Source organism: Pagrus pagrus (assembly GCF_965226575.1).
Source record: "Pagrus pagrus genome assembly, chromosome: 17".
Taxonomy (NCBI): Eukaryota; Metazoa; Chordata; class Actinopteri; order Spariformes; family Sparidae; genus Pagrus; species Pagrus pagrus.
In genome coordinates, this window is record NC_140201.1 from 12,484,100 (window position 1) to 12,508,337 (window position 24,238).

The 24,238-nt window shown below is 39.9% G+C and overlaps 1 protein-coding gene across 2 annotated transcripts; it reads right to left on the minus strand.

The window, feature by feature from the left end:
• Nucleotides 1-5,122: 5,122 nt before the first annotated feature.
• LOC311272967 (zinc finger protein 516-like) lies at nt 5,123-23,475 on the minus strand. 2 transcript variants are annotated; one of them, XM_084379764.1, is made up of 5 exons: nt 23,135-23,475; nt 11,052-12,595; nt 8,958-10,217; nt 8,751-8,815; nt 5,123-6,313 (listed from the first exon to the last, which is right to left on the minus strand). In XM_084379764.1, exons 2-5 carry the CDS (start codon nt 12,394-12,396, stop codon nt 6,263-6,265), a joined length of 2,721 nt encoding a protein of 906 aa, XP_084235890.1. In that variant the 5' UTR covers nt 12,397-12,595; nt 23,135-23,475; the 3' UTR covers nt 5,123-6,262. The 2 variants fall into 2 exon arrangements, with proteins under 2 accessions (XP_084235890.1, XP_084235891.1); XM_084379765.1 differs by lacking the exon at nt 23,135-23,475 and adding an exon at nt 22,785-22,950.
• Nucleotides 23,476-24,238: the final 763 nt, after the last annotated feature.

Here is a 24,238-nt window from a genome sequence, read left to right on the forward strand (position 1 = left end):
TCTCCTAATTTCAAGGTTTTATCTCATTATGAGTTTTATCTCATAATCATGACTTTAATGTCATTATAATTTACCACGGGAATATTTCCCGTGGCATAGTTTTCATCTTACTTTTGTTTTTTCTTTAAGTGGATTTTCCTCCACTTGTTATAGGGCTTCCATCCATCTAACTGGGAGAGAACTGACCTATGACCTTTTCTTAAGCTTATAGTTATTCAAGTATTTCTTGCAATAAACACATTATATTTTGTGGTTGCTTTTATTCAGAGCATGCTAGAGTACTGTGCTGTAAATGGTGCTGGTAGGAATTACATATATCTTTGACCCTGGCAACTGAAACGGCATGCTCTAACACCTGAGGTACTCAGACCATCATATCCAGTCAACCATTGTGACTGCCTGGACATCTCCTTATCACCAGCGTCCACCTGTCTGAGGCGACGCTCAGTATTTTAGCCTGCTGTCTAGGTCATTACTGGCACTGTGGGGCCTCAGTATCTGAGACAGTGCAGTACACGTTTTAAACAAATTAAAAATTACTTTTATATGGGAAATATAAATACATGCATTGTAAAACATGATTAGCTCAAAATCTCCTAATAAAGTAGAAGACGTTTTAGCTCATACAACTTAAATTTAATAGTCTGCTTTACTTGGAAATTCTGAGGTAATCAGTTAAAGTCAACTTTTAAAATTTACAGTGCACTGTAAATGTTTTCTCACTTTCTTTAACATTTCGAAATAAGGTGTTTTTTTTCTTGTTTTTTTACATTTTTGTTAAATTCTCAGGGAATAATTCATAGATCTTGATGAACTGTATGTAGCCTATAAGTGAGTGATCCTATGTCTGGTAATCTTATATTATGGTTAAGCAGTTATGGGTGGTTTAAAATATACAGCGATACAGGGCTATTGAGTTTGATATTGGATTAGACTTGATTGAATTCAAAGGAGACTGCTTGGCCTTGGCGGAGGTTTGTGCCATTCTAGTCCCAATTGTTTTTTTTACACCCAAGCTCTGAACCAACTACCACTAACTTTTCTCATCCTGAAGCAGAGCTGCAGCCAGGATTTTAGAAATCCTGAGGCAGGAAGTCCCAATTCCCTCCCGCAGAATCCCACCCACACAAAACATGTTTGACAAGCTACCTGCCAAACTCCATAGAACTTTCTACCTATTTAAGAGAATCACAATTAATATTGATTCCAAATGTGTGTACATTTATTTATTACATGTTTTACAGTTTTAGTTTGATAAGTACCTCCCTACATTATGATGCTGTGTGCTACTCTGGTAAAGAGAATACCACATTCCTTTCATTTTAATTCAATTTAATGTTGTTTTTTTGCCTTAAAACAGTGAAATTTAGTCTAAACAAATTCAAAGAATCATCTTAAGAAACGTTTATATGTATATCTCAATGTAATGACAAACCCCTACAATTTGCATTAATAGTACAACTATGACCATTTCTTCAAACTACCTTTTAACCTATTCTTTGACACTTAGCCAAACTTTAATTCACACTTAAAAGAGTAAAACTGCTCCCAAAATACAAAATATTAAATATAATAAATAAAAGTCACTTTACAATGCAGTCTTCCCTTGTGAGGTCTTAAGCTGGTTCTTTTAAGGACAGAGTACAACAACAACAACAACACACACACACACATACACACAGTGGGTCCTGACAGCTGTCACTCCCATTGGCCACAAGTCCGTCTCTCCTCTCTGCTCAACAACAGCCAGGCGTTTTCCTGTCAGACAACATATGCCAGTGCATATTCCTCCTGCTCCGAGCTGCCTGACAGTATCCACTCCCTGAGCCTGTGGCCGACTCCGACTCTCAGCCCCTCTTGCTGGTGGCACTGCGAACATGATCTCTGATGTCTCTCAGGCAGCTAACTGATGCTGTCACTGCACCAAGATATAACACGACCCACTGACAAACACATTGTGACAAGGACATACAGGCGCACCAGTGTGTGTGTGGGTGTGTGTACGCAGTGGTACAAGCGCTCGTGCCTTGTCGATGTGAAAGACAAGAGATGCTGCAAGTACAACCTTTATTCAGTGGTTTTTTCCTCCTCTGGGTTTAAGCAGCCAGATAAGGTCTGCTGCACATGTGTTGACAGCCACAAAAAAATATTAGAATTCAAATGGTTTTCTGTGACTTTCTGACTTATTTTGGACTCATCATTTCCACACTTTCAGAAGTCGCCCCTGCATTCAGTTCTGCCAAGTTTGAGATTCACCACATCTGATAATATCTCAGTCATTTTGCACGCAAATAATCTGTCCTAGAATTGGGGAGAAAAAAAGGACCTCATCCATTATTGAAACTTTGTCTTTGTACTATGTCAGGCTGTGTACAGGGGCAGCTTGTAGAGAAGTTGTGGGGCAACATTTGAATGGGTTAATGATGAAAAAGACTGAAAGAAAGAGTATAATGCCACATGAAGCAATGTAGCCAGCAAGTAAAATAACCAAGAGGAGTGTAACAAAGCAGCTCCTCGATTTCTTGACATTGACCACCATCTACTGGTAGAAACGCTAAACTGCAGCAAGAATCTTCTTTTTTCTCTTCTTTCTTTCTCCTTTGTTGTAGTAGTAGTCGTAATATTTGTCTTTCTTGTGTAAAGAAAAACGGGGACAGTGATAAACTGCATCAAGTTGTTTTAAGGTGGAATGAGCATATTCAATGAGCAGATACAGCACCATGCGTTAGGAGACACAAAGTATTATATATTTTTACCAAATCTAGATTTGAGCAAATAATCCTCATGTACTCTATATGTTTGTAGTCTCAAACTACAATTATTATTTGCAGAAAAATGTGACAGCTACACACAGATTCCCAAAAAGGTTAGACACTGTGTAAAACATTAGGCCTTGGGCCCCACTTTGGGTGGCCCTGGTATCAAGGATATTACTAAATGGGCTTGGGAACACATTATAAAGCCTTTGTCGGTAAACACATTTTGTTTTGTTTGACGCTTTATACACCATCCCAACCTTTTTGGAATCAGGGAAGTAAATGGAAACTACAAAAAGTTTTTTATTTAAGTTTATGTCTGTGTTTCTCAGGCTTTTTGGCCATTAAACTACTTGCAGTGCCTCATCAAAGCTTGCATGTGCAAGTGGTGGTGACTTCGCCCACTGAGCAGACTCAGGTTGGTTTATTTGACAGTTTTAGGCATTTTGAGATGTAAAATTATCCAGTAAATCACAAGCACAGAGCATGTACTGTATAAGAAAAAACACAAGGATCAGAATCTGTGTGTGTGTGTGTGTGTGTGTGTGTGTGTGAGAGGGAGTAAGTGTCTGGCCTTGTTTTTCTATATATTTGTGGTGGGGGGGGGGGTCCCAAAAACTGAGCGCCCACTCACGGTGTGGGGTCCGACAGCTTTGTTGGGACCAAAGTGATGGACCCCATAACGTACAATAAAATTTTAGCGGGTTAGGGTAAGGCTTCAAGGGTGTGTGTGTGTGTGTGTGTGTGTGTGTGTGTGTTTGTGGTGATAATAACAACAGTACTATTATAATTTAAATCTACATTGACCAACTTTATTTTTTATTTTTACGGTCAGACAAAATGTGGAACTGGTGAAAATAGAAATTCTGATACCAACAAAATTATTAACTATGAAACATGTTTACAACCCAAAACTGAACCCAGTCAGAGCTCAACTTAGCTTAGGTTTGCATAAAACTTCACACTTGCATAAAAATCCCTGTTTCGCTGTTTCCTGTCTCTCCTTTCCTGATTTAGATCACAGGCTCAATAATACCTCATGCAGGACTACAAATCCCTACTGACCCTGCACTGTGACCTTGAGTGCGTCACCCAAAAAATCCTTTTTTTTAAAAAAACACTTTACAATGTTTGTTACTACAAATATCAAGTACTTCTGAGTGTTAAAATTCCACTCTTAGCAAACAAAAAAGACCATTAAATAAAACGATCATTTACAATATTTATCAAAAAAACAGTTTTCCACACAGATCAAAGTCAATACTCCAGTAATAAATGATGTATTCTCAAGATCTCCCAAGAATCCATAAGTTGATGGCTTTCTGTCAAATGCATAGACTATTTCTCTATGGGAGATGAATACACTGACTCAGAACTAAAATATAAACATACTAAACAAACTTGCAAAAAGAAAACACATGAAAACAAACTGAGAACAAGGTGACTTTCAAAAAACAAATATTTCGAAGTCTTTACAGTAGCTTGACTGGTAGATGTAAGTCAGGGCCACATCAGTAGAAATTGTTTACGCTACAGTTTCTACTTCTAAAGAAAAAAATCACAGCATTAAATTGCTACGTCACTAGCACAATGTGAAATGAGTGCAGATGTTTACACCATCTTTCTGAGAGGAGAAAAAAGGACAAATTTTAGCATTTAAATTTCAAAAGAATTATAAAGCAGGACATCATGTTTTATTCTTAACTGGTCATTTTGACAGGTCTATTTCTCTGGTTTTCTCAAAATAACTGATTGTCCTGGACCTTTGGTTTGGCAATAGCTATGGACTTGCAACCAACGTTTAATCTGCCGATTATTTTCACAATTAATTATTAATTGCTTGGTCTTAAAATGTCCCAAAAAAGTTGAGCAATCACAATTACCCAGAGCCCAAAGTGACATCTTCTAATTTCTTCTTTTGTCCAACCAGCAATCCAAAACCCCCAAACTCTTCATTTACCGTGGTCAATGACAAAGAAAAGAAACACATCCTTATATTTAAGAATCTTGATAAAGCAAATGTTTGACATTTTTGCTTGAAAAGGACTTAAGTACACAAGGATAAGTGTTTATAATATTTATCTTGTTGGCAAAAATTTTCCTTTGAAATGAAGTTTATTTAGTCACTGGCACTGCAGATTGTAGCAAAAGATAGGAGGTGGCTGATACACTGATGCCCTTCAGCACAAATGTATGTGGCTGTATTAGAGTATATGTAAGTTTTGATTATTGATTGTTTCTCAATTTTCCAAAATTCCAAAGTGATGTCTTCAAATTGCTTCTTTTGTCAAACAGTCCCAAATCCAATGATTCTTCATTTACTTTCATAAATAACAAAGAAAAGCACCAAATGATTGGTCATTCTCAAAATAGTTGGCTAGCTTTCTTTCAATTGAATAATCGTTGCAGCTCTTGTGTATGTACATCAAGAGGGAATTTACACAAAGAAATTCCAATCGTCCGGGGTATGATGCTCACATTTGTAGTATTTGCATAAACGGTCTATTGAAAGTGTCACTGAGACACATTTTTGTCCACTATTTGAGTTGAAGTCAATCCTCTTCTTGTGATTGTGGGCTGAGGAGGTTTTAGATGACAACATGCAGTGTTATAATGACAACAATGACCAGTGCATCCGGTTTCTCTGCATCTGAATGGGATAATGAGCTGATAATGCTAAAGCCTGCATTTCGCTCTAATTAAACCACCCATTAGTGCATTACAGTGGGACCATGACTTTGTTCAGTGAAGCTCTGCTGGTTAAACTGAAAAGAAAGAAACTGTCTGAGCACTTTGCCTGACTCTTCTGAATTAACCATAACTGTACTTGATGACAACTTAGATCGCAATTTTGAATAAATCTCTTAATAAATTTTTATCTAAGTGCCTTGTTGCCAATGGCGAATGTTGAGACCAGTACGAACATTAAACCAAAAACTAAAACAGGACTGTAGGCCATAAAAAAAACAACAAACTGAAACATATATATCAAAAGGTAAAAGTGAAGTAAAATGTTCAGATCACAGTTTACACCTTTGGAAGTGGCATCCAGTCTTAAAAATAAGAAGATTTGGTGTTTTCTCTCACCACTCATTGTTGATTGCTATCTGTGGGCCTTTAGCCAATATGTTGTCCTCATATGATGTCCTCTTTATCCCTGTCAACGTAGCTTCACATTTCATTTCCACCTAGGCTGCCCCCCTCCCCTGCTAAGTATTTATTACAATAAGCTCAAACAGTTCTACCTCATGTCCATAAAAGAAATCTTCATGTGTGTTTTGGTACCTAACATATCTACACTCTTAACAAACAAAAAGCATGCATAACACTTCAAATGAAACAACCTTATTACAAAATAATAGTCCACCTCATTGTTTTGCATATATTGTGCATTATCCAGTGCCTCTGTCCTGTTAGGAGTTATGGCTGGTTCCTTTGAAGAACAGCAGGCCTCTTTGTTCAGCCGTATCGAGCAGGCTGGAAGCCAACAGGAACACGACGTATGTTCACGTTCCTTTATGGAGAGACCCTGAGGAGGAAGTGGAGCGGCTGTTCACCTGCAAGACACAAGTGTGAGGCACACCAGTTAGGGCCTTTCTAACAACGCTGAGAGGGAATTTATATGTGTGTGAGTGAATCATGTATATGCCCGCTGTCAAATGGACTTGAAATCATCAGAAAAATTATGATTGTTTGTTTTATGATGTTCATAGCAGCCACTCGGTAATCATTCAATGACAACATTCAACAGGAGATATCAATTATTGAGAAACATAATAGCCCTTTTTCACGGCAGCCATTTTGACATGAGATAGTATGTATTTTTAAAAACTTTTTAAAAAACCTATTAAGTGTCTGAAATACGTTTGGGCTTGTCCTTTTTTTTGCAACAGTTCGTCCCCCTCATGTTAAAACCCACTCAGCAAAAAAATCCTAGCCCTTGTGAAACCTTGGGTGAATAATAGTCGTGACTTGCGGCGTGTCCTTCCACCTAACCAGTTCTGACCTTTCCCATGGTAACAGTACGATGATTGATGTAACTTATACTTTCTATGAGCGACTGTTATGGCGTATCATTAATTACATAATATAAGCAAAGATGTACTGTACGTTAGCAACTTAATGGAGTGAATGCTACTAACACTACTATTATTGCTTAGCCCAGCTTACATTTCTTAAGCCTTGAAAATGCCACCAATGCGTCAGTTACTTTGCTTTTTTACTTAAGCTAGTTCCACCAACCACTGTAAGTAATGACCAAATAACATGCATTAGTTGTATTCTATCATTTGCAAAATTAGATATGCACTGATGGCATTTCAGCAACACTGGATAACAGTTTTACCACTGTATATAAACCTACTCAATTAAAACAACAAAACTATGTACAGTGAGTTGTTTACATATACATTCGGATGCAAAAGTTTTATTACAGTTTTATTTCAAATGTATTTATATTGTCCATTTGGGTTAATGACCTTAATGAAATATAATTTAAATATACATGTACAGTATGTGATAAAGGAACATCTGATGACATGGTGTTGTGATATTTTATGTAGTAGCTAGTGGATTAGTTTACTGACGAGGTGTCACGAACAACTTGGACATATTAGTATCAGACTGAAGCTTGTTCCTTCTTGAAAAGGAAAGTTTAAAAACGCAAAGAAACAAAAACATGTAAAAACAATCTTTCATAATCTGCTACTATAGCAAGAGATATGTTCCAGTATTACTCATGAACATCCTTCAGTGTTATCCATATAAGTCTTATGTGATCCTCACCCCTACAGACTGAGATACTGCCCATCTTTAGTGTTTAAAAAGTTGCCCACACATTACTCCAGGGGAATGAGGAGAAAGCAAGAACAGTTGTAGGTAGCATCAGGGTGGGCCTGACTGACAGGCTGATGACACACCATATGGAGACGCTGGGCGAGTTTTACCCTGAGGGGGACAACAATGTTTTTTTATTACGTGTTTGCCTCGTCCCTGTCAGCCTCTCTTACGGAAACGAGAAGGAAGAGACAGCCAGGTTGTGGAAGTTGACAGCCGCGCACGCAAACACATGAAAATACGCAGACGCACGTGTGCACAGAAATGACACAGACACAGACAAGGTGCAGACAAGAGAACAGGTTCTCACAGTTGGTGAAGACGTACAGTACATACTTGTGAGGGAGAGAAGGACTTTTATGCTGTTCTTAATTTTAGAAAGTAAATTGATGGATCACGTTCGCAGTTAACTGATTTTAGAGCTTTTCATTTCAGTTTAACTGTAATTAAAACAAAATCGCTGATGTAAACAAAGTATTGACCCATTTCAGACTTCAACTTGTTGAGTACATGACAACATTTAAGATGATAACACTTATAAAACCATCATAAACCATCATTAATAAATGGCACATTTCTAGTTAATTAAACTTTAGTTAACTTATTTCACTGTCTTATTTCACAAACAATGAATTGCTGATTATTATTTATTTATTTATTTATTTTTGTTATCAACATCAGCTGCAAGTTTATAGGACATCCAAATAATGCTTATAGATGAACTACACACTATTAACCATAAGTTGCAACTTCACAATAAATAATTGCCTAATAAATATAACTTTAACTATAAATGTACCATTTATTCATGATGGTTACCTATAAGATAGACAGGATGAAGGTTTGTTTACATTAGTGATGATTCTATACACATTTTTCCCTGGAAATTGTTCAACAGAGGTGGTAAACCACCCAATCTCATCTTAAAATCAATTTAGTTTGTAAATGTTCATTAAATACACGGTAACTGTGTTCCACAGCTATCACCGATGCGGAGGCATAGAGATGGCATGACTGGGCCTTTAACTGATTAAGATAAAGAAATTTCATGAACATTTCTGTAGGCTGAAGGGAAAAAAAAGACATTTTTATAACATCTTATTTTTTATAATTGAATCTAAAACTATAATATCAGTGGCTGCTGCAAAGAAAACATACTTGTTTGGAAGCTTCAGAGGTGGAATGGACTTCTTTCCCAAAATTTCCATTTAACTGCAACAGTGCTGTAAAAATGAAAGTATAACAAGAGAGAATATTTTGGTCATGCCGATGGTTAACTATAGTTAAAAACTTCTAAACACTAAATTTCAATATTCATCTGCCCATTTACAGTAAATTAAACTCAAAAACAAAGCTCCTCCTCACCTTGTGGATCAATCCTGGGATCAACAAACCCCCAGTGCTGGTAAATAGCAGCCAGGTCGTGGGGACTGTAGTTTTTCAGGAGACTCAAAATATCAATGTCCATTGGCATTTCTCCTGCTGATTCATTCTTTCCCTGAGCAAAATGTAGTGGTTCTAAATAAGCTTTGTGACCCCACATGTTCATGGCAGCCCACAGATCAGGACCCTTAGGACCTGAGGAGGAGTCACATGACTGCCTGCGGGAATGGGGTCTATCTGCAGCTACGTTGGATGAAGTCCCGCCATGATTTCTGGCCAACATAAAACCCAAACCCTCCTGTGGGAAGTTTGCTTCCACTGCGGCTCTGTGGCCTCTGTGTTTGGGGCTGCTCGTAGGCTGGAAGCTGGGGGCACTCTTGCTGTGCACAGTACTGCTCGATGAAGTAGCTTGAGGGGTGCTGGAGCTTTTATTTCCACCCTCATCTGCCCGCTTATGTTCACCAGACTTCTTTTGAGGTAGTCCCATCCTCCCACTAGACTGTGTACCATCTGAAGAGCGTGACTGATGCTTGGACTTTGCAACACCTGATTGGGTCTTGGGAGCTGAGTGTTTGCTGCTGCTGTGGGAAGTGAAACCTGGAGGCTGTGTGCGCTGAGTTCTTGGAGCAGGCAAAGCAGGGCAGTCCTTGCCTTCAAGGAATGGAGGAGGCCCTGTGCGTCTCCACTGGGTGCCACCTGCCTTTAAACTCTTGGGGCTGTTAGAGCAGGGTGCCCACTTGGGTGCCATGGAGCTGCTGCCATCCACCCTGTGTGCAACCCGCTGATGAATCCACAGCACTTCAGGGTAGGTGGTAGTGTGGGTGCAGTATGGGCACTGATGTCTCACCAGGCCCTCTGTTTTTACTGGATCATTTACAGTGCCCTCTCCTTCACTTAAGGGCAATGAGGACAGATTAAGGAGACTTCCAGCATCATTAGTAGCATGTCCCTGCCCTTTAACCTCATTTGACTTTTCAGTTTTAATATTTGACTGTGCCGAGCCTTGGCCAGGCGGACATGTGTAAGGATTCCAGAATGGCTGACTGAGCAACACACTCCTGTTTCTGAGGTAGTCCATGTATCTTGAGGCTTTCGAACCACTTTGGCTAACGTTGTCCAAAATGGTGCTGTGTTTGCTGAAGGGACCCAGGAGGCCCCGGTGCTGCCGGTGCAGGTGAGACCTGAGTAGTGAGGCGTCAACAGTGTGGAAATCACAGTGCTCGCAGAAGTGTGGTTTCTTATCTGTGGGTGAGAGCAGAAGAAACAATGTAAAGGACATATGACATGACGTCATCATCAGTGATTACATTACAATAGCAAGAAAAGCACTGACAAAAGCTTAAGACCCTCAGGGGTTTGGAGTCACATTGTCCAAAGGACGGACTGTAGAAAGTCAATTTTCATAAGATCACATACAGCTTATAGACAAATCTTTGTTTTATTGCTTGCAACATTATTTTCACCTCTTGGTCTGCATTAAATTAATAGGTAAGGGTTGTATCACATCCTTAATTATTTATTGTACAACCTTACCTGGCTGACTAAAGAGTTAGTTAGTTGTTGTGTAATTATGAGTTGTAGCCAACAAATTATTCTTTAAGCTAATTCAAACATTTTGGGATTAGTGTTCCCTTAAAAACCTCATAAAGCTAGGCAATGGGTGAGCATTTTCAAAGTCTTTTTTTGTATAAACAAGAAAAGCTACAGTTGCTGTAATTCAATTAAAAAGTCACTAGAGGTCTCTCTTTTCCACAGTAAATTCTTACTCTGTTATACACCAATAACAGTGGTGGAATATTGAATATCCACACTTCCACACCTTATAGCAGTATCAGACTTAAAGACTTTTGGCCTGTCTTTAGTAGAACCAGCAGTTTCTATCAGAAAAAGTGGCACATCTGTATGTCCACAAACATCCTTTGATTCCTTAATTTAAACAAAAGGGTGGAATATCCAATACAAAACAACTGTCCCCAGCAAAAACTGAGCTGAGTAATTAATCCGACTTTCAGGGAATTTGAATAATTGTCTGGTCCAAACTGTTGCTCAGATATATTATAGTGTGGTGTGGCTTACCCTCCTGGCCTTGGCTCCTGATGCTGTTGGTCTGTTTAGGTGTGACGTGAACATCTTTGACTTTCTTAGTCTGCAGCGCCTCATAAAACGCATGACCAAGTCCGTTCAACAGGACACGATCCTTCTGGCAAATCCTCTTGTCACCACCTTTAGCCTGAGCCAAGCTATTTGATGTCCGATCAAGTCCTGTATCACCCTTCATCTTCTTATTGTTGTTGCTGGAGGTGTCGATTTGCTTCCTCTTCTTCTCCTGCTTCAGGGGTACGTATTCGCCCTTTTCTGTGTCGTATGCCACCTCAGCATCTGCTAGCCTCTCCTCCCATCCCAGACATTTCTCTGTGACCTCCACCAATCGTCCTTTTGTGACCAACTGCCACGCTTGGTAACTACAAATGGGATCCAGCTCGGGAATTCGCCTGCCCAGGATGTTTTCCTCAGAGGTTTCCCTCGGTCCAACACATGTGAGGTTCAAGGCTTCCAAAAAATTCCTCTTTGCAATGTCCGGCTCAGGGGCTTCAATGTCTTCCTGCGGTGCATTTTGTGTCTGAGTGCGGCTGTGGTTGAGTTTATGTAGCTTCTCGTGTATTCGCAGTGTCTTGCGGTCCAAGAAGAAATTACCACAGCCAGCACAGAGCTCATAGAGGCACTCTTCATTTAACAGCGATGCTGGGTCCTGAGGAACTCCATTGATGGTGGCAGGCAGCTCATTGCCTTTGCCACCTCTTAGCTGAGCTTTGACCCGATGAATGCGCATGTGACTTTGGAGGAACCATGCCTGGCGGAAACGGCGTCCACAAATCCGGCAACCGTGATCCTGGGAGCTGCGGTGCCTTTTCATGTGGGATTTAAGGAGTACTACCTGAGGGAAAACCTGGCCACAGATGGTGCAGGTACAGGACGCACCATCAGCCTCGTCACCCGCCTCAACGACATTTTTACCCTTCACTTTTTTCTTGGTTCCTTTCTTCTTCACCTTCCCGTTGACAGTATGAGCTTTGTCAGAGTTGGTGACAATTTCAGGAGGGTCAGGAGTCGCGGCGTTATCCTTCTGCTCTTGATCTCCATCCCCGTTCTTATCACTGAGGTTATGGCTGAGGAGACCCAGTTTATGGCTTCGAATGTGGGCCTTCAGACTGCCCTTCTGAGCCGTCCTGTGCTCACAGTACGGACACTTGTACGGCTTCTCCCTTGTGTGCCTCCTCATGTGTTGGGACAGAGAGCTGAGAAGGGGAAAGCTGCGGCCGCACACCCCACAGGTGTGGCCAGAGGTCACATCTTCCACTGTCTCTGCCTTTATATTAGCTGTGAGTTTTTGTGAGACATCCTCCCTCTCTTCTGTCTCCATTACTTTTCCTGGAGCACCAGTATTTCAAAAACCGCAGCTGTGTAATAGATCCTCTTACTGTGCAAAGATTATCGTCTAGAAATTACTAAGTTCTCAGAATGTGCATCAAAAACTTGCAAAACATCACAGATTTAGTGTCCATCCTGGATTTTTGAAGAGATGTTCTTGATCAGGTTGCATATCGTTTGGGCGAGTACACCTATAAATAGAGAAGAAATGAAAATTTACTTTTGTAGAATTACAACAAAAAGGTCAAATAGGCATCAGCAATATATAAGATTATAACCATTCTTAAGAGGAGATAATAATACAGCTTAGCCAAAACGTTTAATAATTAAGTATTCAAGAAAGATTCATAATCCAAACACAGTCTCTTATTCGGATAATCATGAATATTCTTACATTAGTGACTTTGAGAAACTGTCTAGCTTACTGATTAGTAATCCCACAGTTTTCTGATTTCTTTTGAATTGCCACAAGGGGGATGCAATATTTCTTTTGTTCCCTGACAGCATGACAGGAAAATGTAATCATTTTTTGATGATTATTGGGATAATATTGTAAATGAAATTTTTTTTGGCCCGGATAATCATGACAAGAAAATTTCATATCAACCCATGCCCAGTTCGTATATTCAAAAGTAAAAACATTTAAGACCAATAAAACACACATCCATAAAATCTAAGCATGCCAAAAACATACAATCCTCTGAGCAATACCACTATTTTGAAATACGTGTAAAAGCTGAAGCTTAGTAAAGAGCATCATACTGATATTTAGTTTTGGATAAGGTGGTGATACACATAAAATGTATGAACTATATATGGTGTCATACCTGTAAGGGTTTACAATTGAAAATAAGTGATTGTCGTTGCTTTTACTGGCTTGTTGCCCTACGAACCCTGAGTGCTGCACAGACTTGAGGAATTAGGTATGTGATTTAATTTAAATAAAATTGATTTTAGTAGACTTTGTTACCCCTGTTAAATAGTTCTGTAGATAAAATCTAAAGATTTTAGATATTTAAATCATTAAATGGTGACAACCTTACTTAAAAAAACACTATTTTGTTGTCCCTAATCAAAGAACTGCCAGATGGCTGATATCTGTTTCTGTTCAGAAAGCTGTCGGAAATCCCATTTCTTTGTTCCTTTTGCTTGCATGACTGTAAATAGAACATTTCCAGCGTTGCTATGAATACACTAACAATGAAAGCAGAAGTTGCTTACATTTAAGGTAGTTAAACCTACAAATCACAGACTAACAGATAGCCCACTGAGACAATTTGCATCACACAGATTTAGGAACAACCTTTGTCCCGGAGTGGATGAGCGATGGCTGTCTGTGCATATTAGAGTGCGGGTCAGTGTCTCAACATGCGTGTGTGGGTCGGTCCTTTGGTTTCCTATGCCTAAATTGAGTGTGTGAGGTGGAGCATGAAGAGATGTATTCATTCCTGGCCAGCCAGGATGAGCCCTGAGGGGCAGTCCACTCTAATTCACGATCGATAATCCATTATCAACAAACTTCATTTTAGAAGCTCACATACAGGCACACACACAACCTAGATTCTGGGGTAAATGCTCACGTTAGATTATGGGTAAAGGTAACAAGGTGCAGTATTACCATTTAAATAATTAGAGAAATATCACAAAATTAAACCTTCATAAATCTGAGGGATCTCAGCGGCCAGGAAGATAAGTTTGATATATGAGCCTCTAATAGTTAACATTTGATTAAGAAAACCATCCAGGAGCATAAAAGGCATTTTTTTACTCTACATGAAAACTAGCACACGGCTCATGCACAGTCTAATGTGGTTAAACATGTTCCTCAGGCAAACCTGACTATTTGTTAAGACTGTTAATAGTGAAAGAAAGTTCTCTGTGGCGTGTAGCCAGCCAGGCAGTCAAAAGAAAAACCTGCTATTGTGTCAGCCGCACCAGAACTGTCACATCGCCTCATGTCTGGCCCTCCACCCCTCATTGGGGGGTCGAGAGAGGTATTGTTAAAGCAAAGAGGCCTGGGCCTACACGTCACTGTCTTCGAATACATGTCTGGGCAAAGAGGCGGCACAAAAGACGAACTCTTGTTTGTCTTGTCAGTCTTTTGAATGTGAGGAAAAACTAGGTGCACACATACACATAAAGGCTAGAAAAAGAGATTGACTCTGGTATGATTTTCAGGGGACAGGACTTGTCTCTCTAATTATCTGTATCTGCATCCACGGTCGCATCTGTCTGTATGCATGCCTGCCTGGCTGCTTGCGGTCATGTGTGCTTATCCGCTCACGCTGGAATGGGTGCTGTATGTGGAATATGGGAGGAGTTTCGGAGGTTTTTCCGGACGTGGCAGGTGTTTGGTAGGCAGACGCCGTCAGATTAGTGCATGGGCAATGTGGCACACTGTCTCCAAGAGGGGGGAGGATGTGCAAGAGAAACTGGAGGGTGGCAATTAAGGGGTTAAGGTTAAGGCGAATGTAATGAGTTAACACAATGGGGATAAAGTCAGAGAGCTGAGGGCAACAGATGGGAATAAACGGGCCATCAGTATGGAGCGAGCCGCCTCTACAGTATGAGCTTATGCCTTTGTCAAAGCAGCCGACTTGCTTACTTAGTGTGTGCTATATATTTGCATTTGCAATATCCTACTTCGGCTCAATCATAAAAGTTAATTGTGGTGTTTGTTTTAAGCGAGGATTAAGTTAACTGCATTTCTAACAACAAAAATTAATCTTATAACACATTTATTGTTCTGTCCTATCTTTTCCACCTCTTCTGCCTTCATCCCATAAATACTGAGAGCCCTTTGGTGGATCTGTAAAGTAATGCAGATAGCCAAACATGTTGCTCCAGGGCTTAACTCATTTCTTTTAGAATCCCTCGCTCCCTTTTTCTCTCTCTTTTCTTTGGCAGATGAATAGGCATGTCCAGTCAGCTGTCCTCGCATTGATTCATCCTGACGTCCCAACCAGCTCAGCACAAACTCCCTATGGTCAGGCCACTGATGCTGAGAGCCTGTGTGCTGTGATGTGTGTGTGTGTACTTGCATGAAAATATCCACTGTCGTGTGTGTGTGGTGCAATGCCTGTGTGCCTGGTTGCTGCACTGAAACTGTGGGTGTAATTTCCTGCCAGGATCTGGAAATAGCTTTTCCCCTGAATTCACTTTGCAAGATACAAAAGCATCCCACACACCAAAATCCTCAAACACCTTTCTTTCTTTGTAATTAAGAAATGTCCATTTATAGCTAATATAGATGAAATTCTGCAACCCCATGACTGTGCACGTATAGATGTATGTGTGAGTATGTGTGTGTGTGTGTGTATGTGCTGAAGTCATCCAAATATTCCCGACAACCACCAACCAGCCTGTGCCAGCATACCCCTGACTGGAGATAGCATGTGACTGTCCTTATGCTAGTGTTCAAAGCCATAGTCACTCGCTAAGCCTCAGCTCCCATCTACTGTTTTGTGTCCAATAATCCTGTCTGTTTCCACCACCTGCAAACACAACTGAGGCATGAAACTAAACTAATATACAAACTGAGTAAATTTAGGCAAAATACAAAGGAAGGATATTTCCCTTTATCTTCAGGTCCATTTTTAGTTTTCCTAAAACTGCCTGCTGTGGACACTTTGAATGCATGTATACAATTAATTCCCTCTGTTAGTTATTGTTTCAGTTATTGCTATCAGATAATTATAGAAAATACTTGAAACGTTCTTTGAGGCTGTCTTTTCAAAAAATACACATATTTAACTGTATACTAAAGGCTAAAGATTGGCTAAAATTTATTTTTCAGGGCTGATATATATTATTAGCAATTAAGGAGACCATTAAGCAATATTTTGGACCATATATACATTTGCAGAAACTGCAGGAAATCTAAGTCTCCAGCTTCAGAGTAACCAGTGATTATTTAGTTATACACCTCACAACATTTTGGAAGCAGATATTGTACTTTTTACTTCACTACAATTATTTGATAACTTAAGTTACAAGTAATGTCACAGATTTAATTACTAATATAAAATAAATCAACTCCTATGAACAACTAGTATGCATTATTATAGTACGTAATCTGTGGATCCCTACTGAAAACTCACTGCAAAAGAATCCAATGTGAAAAATCAGTCCGGAGCCCTTAACAATGTCTTAATGCATATAAAGGTAAATTGCAAACTCCAAAAACCTCTTCAATCATCTGCTTTTTCATGTAAATCTTTTATATCCAACTCCTGAAACCCATTTATGTAGTTCTGGCTTGCAAATTAACCTCATACTGAAATTCATTCTCTTGAAATACGAAATAAAAACAAACAACCTGACAGTAAGCTACCCTGCACACCTGTACAGAATGATGCTCCAGCAATGGAGAAAAATAGGATTCTCATCCCTTTACTTGTGTTTTGGCTCAAGTATGCAGAAAAATTGTTCTCTGCTGATTCACTGCTGATGCAGTTGAAGATGGCTCCTTCCAGATGTAGAGGAGTCAACTCATGCTCCCAGGTGCTTGCATCAGATGACATGTTTAATGACTATCGAACACAAGTAAGCACGCTCAACATTCAGGTCCAGTGCACCTTAGAGTTAGCGAAATAAGCTTGTGTTTAAAGGACACAATGGCTAAAATAATTACCTTTAGGGATGTGACCCCCATAACCACAAAACAACCACGTTAGAGCAAAATGCTAAAAAAAGAAACAGAAAATGAGTCATAGAAACTGACAAAAGGGATGTCACTCCCATCACAACCAACAATCTTGCACTATTTCCCCAGCTCAGGACACACTGTCCTGTGTTATACATGTAGCCAATATAATGAGCGCAATGAGATTTGACTTTGATATAACTCAATGATAGTCTTCAAGACTGTTCCTAGAGCGACTTGACTGCATGAACAACAGTGAAGCAGCGCAGTACTGTGGGCGAACAGCCTAATGTACCTAAGAGATTAGACAGCCATGAGCTCAACAGTCACAAGCACGGACAAACTTACGCACATTCGTGCCCATCCCCCTCCTTGTCCAACCCTCCACTCGGTTACACAACATATACAGGGATTACTCTTCATAGCATGAGATGAGCTGCTCGATGAGTGGCCTTTTATCGTAGATGCCCCTCAGTGCTATGAAGCACACACAGGGAAGGGGACGTGACAAAGAGAAGAGAGGTTCTTAGCAGAGATTGTACCTGTTGTGGAAATGTGAACAGCCCCTTAAAAAAAAAAATCCACATGATGAGTTATCATGCGATGAGATCTCTGATGCACACGTCAAAAACTATCTGAAGAATGCCACTGAGAGCAGAAGAGATGTGATTTCTACAGACATTTACAAATGACTCTTGTGATTTTTTTGCCCTCTATTACTGATGTTAATTTATCTGCTGTGGTAGGTCTGAGGATCCACTATGGACCCACTCTCTTTTCAGTCTGGATTGGCTAGTGTGGGAGACACTGGAGTATAATCTGCTGGTATTAACTTGCTCTCTAAAAAAAGCACTCTCGACAGGGATTAGATTATCATGGCAAGGTCAGCTCAGACTCGCTCTGTCTCCCTTTATGTCCCTCTATCACTCTGCTTTCTGTCTTTTAACTTGATCGGTTTTCCTGACATCTTTTGTGTGACCTGCTAACTGTGACAGGTGTAAATTGTTCACTGTTCATTTCAGTCGTGCCCAAGTATAGGTCATGCTGCCGGGGCAGAGGAAAATATATCAGATTAACACAGATTAATTACTGTATACAGGACATTATAGTACAATGCCCTGAGTTTGGCTTTGAAAAAGACATGTCAATGATTTTAAATATAAAGGGTAACGCCATAAATTCTGCCCATGAAAGTGTGTTTACAGGTCTTGGGGAGTATGACTGCACACATGTAATCTGATAAATTGCCTCCAGTGATGTTACTCAGTGGCAAAGTTGCATTGTGGGTAATGTATGCGTAAAAGGAAAGGAGAAGAATGAGTGGAATACAGAAAGCGATACCTCTGGTCCTGCTGTATCGATTTTTAACATTTGATTATAAACAGTGTTATATGAGTGCAATGCTGGACCAGTGGGCTGCTTTTTTAAAACCTGGCGCCTACATTAACCAGAATGCAGCTAAGCCACTGAGACACATTTGGCAATTCATCAGATTACATGCAGCTTTCTCTGGAGCCACAAAAGGCTTTATATTACTTTTTCAAATTTGCAGTATTACTCCCCAAGACCTGTAAACACACTTCAATGTGTAAAACTGGTGGTATCAGTCTTTCAAGACAACTTCCTATAAATTAGGTTGACATGGCAAAAGAGCTGCAACTTTAAATCTGCTGACTCTTTCTTAGTTACTTAACTGCTGAGTTAACTGCTTGGTCAACAAAACATTAGAAAACAGATTTTACCAGAGCTCAATTTGACAAAAAAAAGAGTGTTCAGTTTACCATGTGAGAAAAGTAAGAAAACAAGCAAATATTCACACTGAAGCCTTATAAAGAAGCTGGAACGAGTGAATTTTACTCCAAAATTACTTTTATTACCTTTTAAGTATTAAACCTATCAAACCTTGAACATAGCATCTTTATAGATCGAATAAGAAAACATAATTCTTAATTTCAATAATAGAATTTTTAAGCGTTGTTTATCTAAACAATCTTCAATGTGGGCTTTTGACTGACTGATCTCAAATAATTTTAATATAAATGTTGTACTAAAATATCTTATATTAATATCTTTATACATTAAATGCAGTGTAATACGCCTTTTGTGTGATAACATTGTAGTGAATGATTTGTTTATTTCTCCTTTGTTAGTTGGAAGAGAATCTGGCATTGCTTTTTGCCAAATGCCAAAAATTAATACTTGTTGGTTTAAAAAATAAGAATTAATCATTTCAATAAACTTACAGCAAAATCTCATGACTGAGAGTGGGACTGCTCTTTTGTAGATCTTCATCCATGCAGATCAAAATTCACAAATTACAAAGGTACTGCTGATTTGTAGTACAGAACAACATGTGTGTAATTCCCTGCTATGATTAAGGTAAGGATTGAAGGGTAAGGCGATACCTGCTTAGCGATTTTACCCTGGAGCAAAAGAATGACAGCTGGCAGCAGGGTCTGGATTAGGTTTCCCATAGGGGTATTGCATCTTTTACACCACCGCTTCTTTGGAGTAGAATGGGCCGATAGTAACCTGACTCCCTCAGACCCATCCAATCTCGTCTCCCTCTGTCTCAATGGGGCCAAGCAGAAGGGATCTGTGGACGCCTTACTCATCCCTCCCATCTTCCATCTGGACATTTTGCCGGTGTTTGCACTCCAGTTCCTCCACTGGAGACTTAAAGGGCAAGTTCTTTTTTCCCCCCAGTAACCTATTTGAGTCATCACAAAACATATTCAGCACCTACTTCCGCTAATTTTGTTTTGGTTAACAAACTCAGGATTAGTGCACTTCATTAAACCAGTCCCTTACTTTAATTAGACTACAAAACGAGCAGTATTTGAATCATCAATGGCAGTAAATGTTTTATTTTTCCCACATTTAAAACATATTTGAGCTAGCCACTAATATTTAGTTATATTTTGATGGTATCTACTGATAGATCCTAACATAAGTGAAATGTATGCGTAATTTACATGATTGATTAAAATGCAAATGTCTTAGTTTGGCTTTAAATTGCCAGAAAGTAGTGAAAAATGCCCCTTACAATTTACTGCCATCCAAGTTCACATAAAAGAGGTTCGAACCTGAATCTCGTATCTCTCTATCTAAATCTTTTTTCTTTCCATAGGATGATACAGAAACTGTGTAAATCCTTTTTTGTTGTTTCAAAAGATATTTTTGGCTCTCCCGTGCCCATCTGGTTAACAGATCACAGTCACTTTAAGTTGTTTAATATTATTTTGGGCCCTGAGGTCCAGGTAGCTTGAATAACACACCCCATGCAGACAAAGACAACATGGAAGAGACAGCTAGCATATGTTAGAATTGCACTGAATTCAGTATGTGGTCCATCTGTATGCTCTGCTGTTAGGTTATCAGAGGAGAGATTGCACGCTCAGCAATAATGTGCACATGTACAGGTATGTGTACACACTATTTGAGAGGCACATCTCCATATTTTGCAGGCTTGTGGCCCTGTGTAGTTACATTAAGGTTTATTCTTACTACTTGAAACATGATATATTAAGTATTGAACATGCTCAAGTTTTACCTTTTTAGATATAGGTTTAAAACCACGGCAGTTAAAGCAGTCAAGTGCTTTATAATTACCATAATAAAATTACATTTTTGAGACATTGGCAGCAATTGATTACATACTGTTTTCATGAGGAACTTTGTTGATGTAATAGCTGTAACATTTAGAGCTTCAAAGATTAAACGATTAATCAATTAATTATCAACTATTAAATTAGTTGTCAACTATTTTGATTATCAACAAATCGGTTGAGTAACTCTTTCAGAAAATAAAAACTCAAAATTCGGATTCCAGATTCTTAAATTTTAAATTTTCTTGTTTCTTCACTTCTCTGTGACAGTAAGGTTAATATCTTTGGGTTGTGGACAAAGCGAGGCATTTGAGGATGTTGTCTTGGACTTGAGCTAACACTGATCGACATTTTAACCATTTTCTGACATTTTATAAACCAAACAACTGATTGATGAATAAGAGAAAATAATCGTTAGTTGTAGGCCTTCTCATATTTGGTTAAAAAACAAAAAACAAGGAGGTACGTATACAAGATATTTGGGATGTGAGCCATCAACACATGCTGCTTTTTAACTGCTTCACAATGCATTCACAGGAACAACAGCATAATGACTCTGACCTGTTTTGATCCACCTAATTCTCCTGAGGTTTCCTCGCTTTACAATATCCTCTCCTTGAAGTACCTTGCTCCTCATTTAAAAGAACGTACATATAATTTGTTGGGGTCAGTCATCCTTGTAATTTCTTGTGGTTATTTTTTAATTTAACATGTTTAATTAAAGCTGTTAACTACACCAAATGGGATATTTTTTTGTTGGTGATTTTATGCTCCTATTCCACTGTCTTTGAAAGAGTCAGTGTATTTGCACCATTTTCTGAACACTGCACTCTGTAAGCACCTTAATGGGGTTCGGCACTGTCCATTTGATTATTTTTCAAACTGTGAAGCCATACTTTTGTTGTTTTCGTTTGCCCCACATTAAGGAAGGCAAAATGTTCCAGCCCATTGTCACACGACACGAGGGAGCTGCCCAAAGTGGAGATGGCCTTACCCCTCACATCTTCCTGTCTGCTCTGTCTGCTCCCCTCCCCCCCTTCCAGCAACAAGCCCCTGTCCAGACCCCAGTCTCCTGACCTAATCTGGATGATTAAATCATTTTTCTTTAGCACAAATTTTGTCCCCCCGCTACTCTTGTCTGGTCGTCGCCGCACACCCTCCCCTATTGATCGTCATACTGAGGAGATTACCCTAATAGCTGGGATTACCTCCCCACATGTTGGTTGGCCACATACAAGGGGGGAGGTGGGGTGGGGAGGGAGGTGGGGGGGTATGGTGGTGCATGTTGAGCATGATGTGCAAGTGTGTGTAAGGAGGGTGGGAGGGGTGGAGGAGGAAGAAATACAAAAATCTGTGTTTGTTTATTGTCTTTGAGCACTCAGAACATAAAAGAGCTACATCCTCTATCATGTCTCGCCGCCTGAGGGATGTAGTTAAGACTTTTTGAGCCGACACCACAATCTTTAGCAGAGATGATCAGTCATGAGACAACAGACAAACAACACCCTGAAGACCTATTTGACACGTATTTGTCCTCTTGTGCTCATGACTCTGAACATCCTGGGCTTAGGGGCCAGTGGCTTGAAACAATCAGCTGATTTTGCCAACGATTTTGAGAATCTGTTCATCATTTCAGTCGGTTATCGAGCTAAAATGACGAACATCTATGAGGATTTGCTGCTTTATGTCACCGTAAATTACATTTAAAGATTCCACCTTGGGCTGAGGGGAATTTTGACTTGTATTTCCCACTATTCCTGACTTTTTATGGATTTACTGAGCTGCCCTACTGTTTACTAATCACCTTTTTTAAAGCCACAAGCCATGATAACAATAACTGGCCATCACAGTCCCGTCCACATGTTTCACAACAGCCCAGTTGGACATCCCTTGGCTGGGCTGCTGCTGCTGCTAGCTGTGAGGTCTTTTTTTTTTTTTTGTTACTTTACTGTTTCTAACAAGTGCCAGAGGTGCAAGCAGCTAGAAATCAAGACGTTATAGCCACAGAGGCAGGCAGGCAGAGAGAGAAAGAGACTGGAGGCCATTCAGAGAAAAGGAATTCCGTTAATCCGCCGCTGATCCGGTACAATGGCAGCCTTGTTGTCTGTCCCGTTTGCACTCACTTACCACAAGTTTGCGTGCGTTGACAATGTCCAACTAGCAGCTGCGCCAAACCGCAGGAAAGATGCTGATAATGGCGCTGTAATGACGGCGATAACGAGGGGAGGTCGTTGTCAGGAGACTTGTGTCAGTCGCTAGAAGCAGCCCGCTCCGACGCGAGATTCACAGGACTTGGCCGACTGTTTGTCGATAACTGACACCCGTGTGACAGACTGACTAACCCCGCGGCGTGCTGTAGTTAACTTTCGCTTCAAAAAACTCCCCAAAACGGAGCAGCCACACTTGTACAAACTGCAGCTCCTGTGGAAAAACAACTCTCTTTTGTTAGTTAACCGTCGTTTAGCTTCACTCCTTACCTTGAAGGGGGTTGTTAGGCGGCAGGTCGCTCCTCCTGAAGGAATCCCATCACCAAACAAGAACACACAAAAAAAAAAAAAAAAGCGATGGCGAACTGACAGATTAACACTTGAAATCAGGACGCTGTCCGTCAGTCGTCGCGGGGTTCAGCCTCCTGCTCCTCCGCAGCCTTCAAACTTCACTGTGTGTCTCTTTCAATCACAGCGGTGCACCTGAACCGCAGTCCCGTCCTCCCCCTCCGCAGCAGCAGCAGCAGCAGCAGCCGTGGTTGTTGGGGACATGAGTGACGCGAGAGATAACGTTATTAACGTTAATAACACGGACGGCTGATCTCTGCGTGCGCGCGCTCTGCCCCATTCACCGAAGTGACCGGAGGGCGCGCGGGACATTTAGTTTAGGGACTGACGTCAGGTGGCGTACAAATATAAAGGTGAATGTCCTCTAACAACAGCCTCTGTTAGTGGTTTACAATGGACACACAAAGAGTAATGGAGATTCAATGTAACCTTATGTGGAGGTGGAATAATTAGTTTTTGACCAAATTACTGGATTTGCTTCACTTCACTTAACATTTTTTGATATTCCTATCATATCTCTATTAAGACTATTATAAGACTATTAGGGCAAGGGGTGAGATGAGAAACAAATCAGAGGAGGAAGTTTGTATTTCATTGTGCACTTCAAGAAAAAAGTCGAAATGTCAAGAATAAAGTAGAAATACAGTTTCGTGAATAAAGTAGAAATATAATTTTGCGAGTTGAAATACAATTTCATCAATAAATTCGTATTGTCGAGACATTTTTTTTTACAATTTTGTGAATAAAGTTTAAATACAATTAAAAAAGTCGTATTGTCGAAGATAAAGTAGAAATACAATTTTGCGAAATAAAGTCGTATTGTCGTGAATAAAGTATAAATACAATTTCGCAAAATAAAGTACAATACAATTTTGCGAATAAAGTTATATTGTCGAAAAAAAGTGGAAATACAATTTTGTGAATTGGCAGAAGTCTCTAGTGCTCATGCTCTATGGGCCGCACAACACCTAGGGGAAGTCGAGTTTTTTTGGCTTCAAAATGCCACCGAGCAGCTTTCATAGGGAT